Source organism: Camelus ferus, chromosome 29, assembly GCF_009834535.1.
Source record: "Camelus ferus isolate YT-003-E chromosome 29, BCGSAC_Cfer_1.0, whole genome shotgun sequence".
NCBI lineage: Eukaryota > Metazoa > Chordata > Mammalia > Artiodactyla > Camelidae > Camelus > Camelus ferus.
In genome coordinates this window covers 2,713,849-2,721,847 of record NC_045724.1, presented here as the reverse complement: position 1 = coordinate 2,721,847, position 7,999 = coordinate 2,713,849, and the positions used below count along the sequence as shown (strand labels likewise).

Here is a 7,999-nt window from a genome sequence, read left to right as displayed (position 1 = left end):
TGAGTACTAATCGAAGACAAAGGTTACGACCACATGAGACCAGAACGCTAAGGCAACTTCTTTGCTATTATGTCAAGTGTTTTGTGTTATATGATTATTGAGGTAAATTTCTATCCTAGGGAAATGGCTTTTCTCAGGAGATTCTAACATTATATCTATATATATATCATATATATATATAAAATGTTATATATATATATATATATATATATATATATATATATATATATCTTTCCAGTTGAGGTTACTGAGCATCTAACTTTGACACTTTCGGCCTAGAAGGCAGTGCATGAGTATCAGATGTGTTTGCGCAGGGTAACAGCTAATGACCACTAATTATATACAATGATGCATCACATACTCATCACTAGCGTGAAGAGTTTGAAGTTGAATTTTTTCTACAATTTTCATACTTGCTAAAGGAAAATTTCCAGTTGTATTAAGGAATGCTATAGTATGTTTTTCTATTTTACAAAAGACTCATTTTTCCTTTTCCTTCATTTCCATAACAAGAAATAGAACATTTAGTTTTCCTCCTTATGGTGTGGTGCTACGCCTGCTGCTGCATTCTTTATTATATGAAGTGTTAATTTTTAAATATGACTTTTATGGTGTCATTATGGTACCCTACTAGGCAACACAGAATCTATAACATAGATACATATGCCCTGGCAGTCATAACCTGCAGTCACAGTAAATCAGCCAGGAAGGTACATGAGATGCAACAGAATGGTTAGATTCTCTACTATTATGGACATGAAATCTTTCGTGATAGCGTAAGACTGTACGCACAGCTATTTGTAATAGCTCATCTGAATTTAACGTTTTTGGTTTAGATGGCACCTTCTGGTTGACATCTGTGATATTTTGGAATGTGTTCTTGAGAGCATCAAAAATTAAATGAACTCTCTGCTCTACTTGCTGAAAAAGATGTTACCACCATCCACAAGGCTGTTTCGGTTTATGCTACAATCTCACAGACTCAATGCTATCAGTCAATCACTGCCTTTATTAGTTCCTGGAAATAATTCCAAAACTTAAAAAAACAAAAATTTTTTTCATGACTCTTGGGTTAATTCAGTCTGTTTGATCATAACATCTATTCCTTTTCAGGTAGCACATTGAATTTAGTCAATCTGGACATATTGGTTATTCTGCTGTAAGAGCCACAAAGGGTGGGTGTGCATTTGTAGCATCCTAGAGATACCAGCCTAAGACATAACACTTGGAAGTATTATATTACAATCCCTAGGATCCAGTATATATGCTTCATCCGTGTAGTGGAACTACCAGTGAAACTGGGCAGTGTTCTTGTCTACCACATTGTGTTTCTTTAATTACCCACAGAAAGTGAATAAAAACAAGTATATAGTATATGAAACAGATGAATTATGTGTCAATAGAAAAAGATTACAAGCAACCTGAATAGTAAAAGTAACATTTGCTTGTTTCAGTAAATCAGTCTCTATCCTTTATTACTTAGTAATTATTTTTGTAAATTATTACTTAGTAATTTATTACATCTGACTCAGAAAAGCCTTGCCCTCTGATTTATAACAGAAGTTTTCTTTGCTAGTATCATATAATGTTTCTCTAATTTATCTGTGTTACCTTTGCAGTTGTAAAGAGCGTCTGCATTTAACCTGTTTCAAATGTCATGTTGCAGACACTTTGTTCTGAAACAGGTCAATGGTTAAGTTCACAACCTCCTCTACCGGCCTAATGTGGATTTATAGAGAATACAGACTGATGGGCTATTTTAATACTTCATTCAGTCTAGTTAATAATATATATAGAACAGTAATATTTGGGTAATATTATAAACTATATAGTTAATTTATGTTAAAAACATTACCTTGTTTACATTTGGTTGTATATTAAAGTAATGAGAAATAATGAAACACAAGGAGAATTATTTTTTGTGATTGTGAATGTGTTTTCATTTCAATTTCTGAAACTCTAGGTCTGAATTTTCCATGCTGTCAGTGATGGGATGATGAAAAATATTTGATAGGTTGTGTGATATTGATACTGAACTGGTGCATTATATTATTTTATTTATTATTCACATTGTTTTTGAATCGTTATTCTTATGCGCCAGGCCAATTAGTCACTCTCCCTTTCACTATTCCATTAGGATTGACATATTTTCCCCCAATTCCAAGTGGAAGAAAAGTCAGCAACCATACTTACAAAGTGCCTGGTGTACAATACGCAAATAGAATCCCAATATTTGTACTTAATGTCTTCTTACCTTGCAGTCTCACAACCTGAAATTTTAAATGTTCTAGTAAAGAGAGAAGCCATACACATGCCTTTTCTTATCACATAAATCTCATCTCATATTCAAGTAAATATAGCCCAACACTCATCCATGACACTTTCAGAGTTCAAGCATAATGACAGAGTCTTTCCTTTCTTAATGCATATGGTTATTTCCTAGCCCTTATGTACCCATAGTCTTATGATGAATCAGGATATTGTGACAAATGAGTTAAGAGGCAAAAGATTGCTTCTTTAGTTTCTTTCTCACTTTAGAGGGAAAAAAAATCAATTTTCAATGCAGGTGGATAGAATTCTGCCATGATTTGCACGTGTCCCAAAAAAGGCATATTTCCTCATTTCAATATTTAGCAGAATACGATTCCCATTTTCCACCCCCCTTGGCATCAAGGTCCTAAAAAGATTAAAACTTCCCACAAGCAAACATTGTTTAAATGATCTTAATTATGTGGTCCTCCATGCTCAGTAGAAGTGACTAAGTCTTTATAACACTAGCATCGTCTCGAATGGAAGCACTGAAGTAAAGCTACAGGGCTGATCCTCGTCCTCACCCCTTGCTTTCTTGGCCCTCTCTTACATCGTCTCCATCATCCTGTCAAAATACAGTCTGCATTGCATAACGGTTTGTTGTAAAGTCATTCCTGTTTTTTAACTGTTCTTTCTTAGCCTTACATTATATATGTTCTGGTTATAAGAAATAACAATCTGAAAGGCTTTGCAACATGCCATCCATGATTACAAAATATTTTCCCCAACCAAATCACAAACATGTAGTTTTACCGAAAGGCATTCTAATTTTCATGCTTTGTTGAGTATAAATACAAATTCAAGGCAGCCAGACTATCCATTTCCAAATAAGAATGTACACCTACACTCATTAAAAATCATCTGGAAATGTGTATTATTAGCAAATGAGTAAGAAATTTTCACTCGTATAAAATTCCATCTTTATATAAAAGCCACACTGGCCATTCAAGTATTTTGAGGTTTTCTTTTTTTTTCCCCTATAGTTTTATATTTGTACTAAAATGATGAATTTAGACTTGAAATTATATTAAAGGGGAATTAAAAGTCAGTTCTAATAAGAGGGCATTTTTAAAGTGTGCATGAGAAGAGCAAAGTGTTCATCTGCGGATCCACCAGCAACACCCTTTCCCCCTCCACTCTAAGGAAACAGCTCATGCTTACTAGGTTTTCAGAGAACAATTAACATTCCAATGGAGAAGCAACACCAGATTTCCTTCAGTTTGTGCCAGTTTGCAAGTTAAAGGTCAAAGGGCAAAGACATAGAACAGGACTCTTCAAGGAAAATTTTCACAGAAGACAATGTTTAAGTTGTTGTTAATGACAGCCAACAGATCAATAATCAAGTTCAAGGCAAGCTATTCATTGTTTCAAAAGCTAATACCCTCAAAAGCTGGCTTTCACACAAAGCCAATGTCTGACTCCTGGGTGCATTCGTCCTGACCATCTCTAATAAGTTCACAGCCCAGTGGCTGCAAAGCCTTTCACTGCAAGAAGCAGCTCCTAAAAACCAATAAAGAGGTCTGTCAGTTGCTGACTTTTCTCTAGGAAAAAAATATTGATCCAAACCTGCTTTGCAGGTCACATGAAAATGACAATACTGCTGTTAGGACAAATCACACTCAACAATGAAATGCTTTGGTGGTCTCTCGGCTCTGTAAGCGATCAAATGGATGGCTAAATGCCAGAAGCCACACTAACCCTTTGAGAACTATGGTATGACAGTAATAGCTCATACACTGGAAGACACCCACTCAGAGTCATCGTCGGAATTCATTTTCTTAAGATGGCAGTGCTAAATGCATGTACCACGGCGGACTGAATTTTCATGCAATGGATTTTAAAACAGAAATTCAATGTCTCCAACAACAACAACAACAACAACAACAACAACAAAAAGGACAGGCTGTTATCATCAGTTGTTCAAAGAAAATTTCACTCTTACAAGATATTTAATAAAATACCTTTTTATTTGCCAGAAAATTTTTGGCAAGTAACATCATTTCTGTTTGTTATAAATGCATTTATGTCGTCCTGTAAATCACTTAAAAAGTACATGGGGTTATGGGATATCTGTTTTAAAAACCTGGACTTCTTGGACCTGTGTCTGATTTCACCAGTGCCCAGTTCTGTAATTTCCCAGATTAGCAAGACTGAGGATCCTAAGACTCTGAAAGCTGGTTTGATAGTTCTCAAAGGGTTACACCAATGTATTGCTAGTGCCACATATCCTGATAAAGTAACTGCACTTTAAACCACTTTCAAGACACACTGCTTCCTGCTCCGCTTACGACGGGTATCCCTGACCGACCCAGGGAAGGCCTGGGGCAATGGTCTCATGCGATCTGGGGAGGTCATCACAATGACGCAGGGGAAAGTGGCCAGAAGGGGTTTAGAAACACTTCAAAACAATTCAAAGGTCCTGCCTGAATACGGCTGTGAATATAAATGTGATGAAACATTCAGGACTTAGCTGAGAACCAGCTGTATAAAACGAAAATTTGATGTGTTATTAAGGCTGTTACTATATTGCAGATATTTTGGCCCCTTGTTGGTTGGAAATGGCTGTGCCGACAGTCTGAAGTCCTACATGTGTATTCCAGGTCTCCCACCTGACAGAAGTGAAGCGTAGGAGGCCATCCATAGCCGTCAGAGAGCTATCTTCTTTGGAGACAAAGCTGTTTTGGGTCTTCACACTTTCCTGAAAGTTCAATTGTGGGTGTTTTGTTTAACCTCTTTTTTTTTTTTTTTTTAATTTTCTTTGCTTTAAAGCAAAAATTCGTGGGTTTTTCCATTTTGTTTTTTTCCCCTCAGAAATGGGCTCAGATTTCAGAAAAAAATAAAAAAAAAAACATAGTGTTAGAAACCTTTAAGAAGAACCTCTTCTTCATTTTTCCTCTTCTTTAGTTAATCCTGACATTTACTGGGCATTGAGCGTGCAGAGGAAAGGCCTAGAACTGAATGACAAAGAAAGACAAAGGACTGAGGGACAGCAGACTGTGCATCATGGAAGCTTCCCACGAGTGCATTTCCACTCATGTGCAGGACCAGCGACCCTCTGGGTTTGAAAGGGCAGCCCCAAAACAGGCTGCCCCAAGCCTGCTCCTAGCAAGGAAACAGCATAACAGCTCTTGTCTTGAATCTCAAGTTACCACAAACTCCTGGAAAAGAAAGAAAGGGAAAGAAACCCCTACATCACACCCACTCTTGCATAGAGCGTTTACAGTACAGTATGTGGCGGGGCGTTCCTTTCCTCTTGAACTGGAACACAGTGTAAACCAAGACCAGGAGGCATAAGGCCAGGATGCAGGGGATGACGATGGCTATGGCTTTCACAGTGCTGGCTGTGTTGTCCAGTTTGATGACAATGTCTACATCGTCTGGCGGGCTGTGTCCTTCTTTGTCTCTGTCTGTTGGTCCATCACAGCCCATAAAATCCTTGAGGATGGATCTGGGATATCCAGGCTCTACCTTGAGTATCTGGTTGTTGAATTTCCAATACTCCTTTCCTTTGTAGAAATACGTAAAGCCTGGGAGGGGAGGAAACACACACACACATACATAGGAACCACTTATTTGTGAAAGTGTATATGTATCAAAATTTAAGGAAAGAGGCTACTTAAAAGATGTAATTTCAGGTCACTCAATTTTTGGAGGAAGAAAAACACTCTTTCCAGCTCAGCTGTCTGTTGTCATGGATCTGACTGTTGGGCTCCAGGAACTGTGCCCTCAAATGCCTAGGAAAAGCTCAGCCCAGAGAGGGAAATGTGATTTGCACACGGTTGTTGAAAGACTATGCTGGACACCTCTTCTCCTCTAGACTGTAAACAGAACTTTATCTTATCGCTTGCTTATAGGATTGCTGGCACAGAATTTATACATTAGTGTGAGAATATCAACTTATATTGAGAGATGCTGCAACGAAAGCCCTGTTTGCCCTCAGATGGCCACCGAGGAAACCCCACAATATGTAATAAGGTGGCTTCTCCGTGGAACCTCTCAAGGGAAACTTCTAATCATCTTAGTATCAGGAATTGTATCCTTCCCAAAAAACACGTTTGCTTTTCCCATTTGGAACAGAAATCATCACACGTCATAAATCATGACACTAGAGATGATTTCCTTTGTCTTCTAGGAATTTTAATAGGTAAACAGGAATTTTGCTGATTTTGTGCAGTTTTCATACTCAGCCCTGGCTCATGTCCTCACTCTTCAACTTTCTGGTTTACTCAGCTTATGGTAAATTTTTATCACCTAGTCATATTTTATAGAACTTCTAAAGCCACTATCAATTCTTTCACAGTAAAGGATTAATAACATAAATAAATCTATAATTCTGTCTTAATATTTCCAACGAACATATATTCCTTGGGGGAGGAGTTGGTATATGGAAGGCTCAAATAGCCAGCAACACATACAGTTTATGTCCCACAACATTATGGATGCAGATAATAACTTTGCAACGTTATGACAATTAAACTACAAATAAGTGTGTTTTTCATAGGACTATTCTCTAACTTTATGTCACTTTGGTAGGGTACAAATTCAGTTTTTTTCTTTCTGTCTATAGCTCCTTCATTCATGTCAAGTTTCTTTGTGATTTCATTTTAATTCTTGCTTTCAGATAAAATTCAAGAAACTAAGGAGAAAGGTGGTACTGTTATAATCACTTAAAAACTATATTTTGGGAGCTATCAAATTTTGAATAGTATGCCTACTTTTGAGATAATAATTATTAATTAGGTTTTCCCCCCTATATTAGTGATCCCTTATTATGAAAGAATCATGGTGTTAAAATCTTAGTAAATTGCATCTTTTAATCCTCATAAACACGCTGTCAGGTAGAATGAACTACCTGTACTTTTCAGGCAGGGATACTGAGGCTCAGAGATAAAACGACAAGCCCCAGTCCTGGTGAAGGCAGGATTTAAATTTTGGTCTAGCTTTAGAGCTTAGTGATTTTTCTAAGACTGGATCCTCTAAAGAGTTTCGTCTTTTAACAAATACTCCTTGGTTAAACATCACACCTTGTGAGTATCACTCCTGAAATCAACAACAACAAAAAACTCTGACATCTCTCTAAAGATTCCAGCCAGGATAGACCATCACTTCAGGTCACTTCATTCTGTTCAATCACATAAAAATCTGCTGTTGCTTTTAGTTCTGAAGGGCAGTTCTGCAATCAGAGCAAACTGCCAAGTGAAAACAGGTGTATGTAGATTCAAATTTTTCTGCAGGGAGCTGGTACTTGATCAGGCTAATGAAATCCAATGCAATTACTCAACAAGTTGGATGAAGAAATGTTGAGGACCTGCCAAATAACAGTGCATTAGATGATCATAGCTGAATAATGACATTGATCTAGAATTAAACAGACCTTCAAAACAGGGGAACACACTTCTTATATTTATAAACCGGGAACCAACACCTGGAAGTGTCCTCATCTTTAATTTTTAGTCAAAGCTAATGACTATGAAGCTACTGGGTATCATATAAAAGTTCAGAAGCTTCCGTTTTCATATTTATCAGGTCTGCAGGCCAAATTTTATAGTAATACACTCCACATACAGAAGTACAATTGAAGTTTACTGAATACATTTGTCAGAGGTAAGACGTCTCACCAGCAGAAGTTAAGAGAATGAGAGTATTTGAAAAGAAGTAGCCTGGAATCTTGGTGATAAATCTGTCAAAC

General features: G+C 37.1%; 1 protein-coding gene across 1 annotated transcript in view; it reads right to left on the bottom strand.

The window, feature by feature from the left end:
* Nucleotides 1-4,258: 4,258 nt before the first annotated feature.
* MMP16 (matrix metallopeptidase 16) overlaps nucleotides 4,259-7,999 on the bottom strand; it is a 274,901-nt gene continuing 271,160 nt past the window's right edge. Inside the window, exon 10 of the mRNA XM_006193949.2 lies at nucleotides 4,259-5,837. Within this exon, the coding sequence (XP_006194011.1) occupies nucleotides 5,503-5,837 (335 nt within the window). The 3' untranslated portion in view covers nucleotides 4,259-5,502. The remainder of the gene's footprint in view (nucleotides 5,838-7,999) is intronic.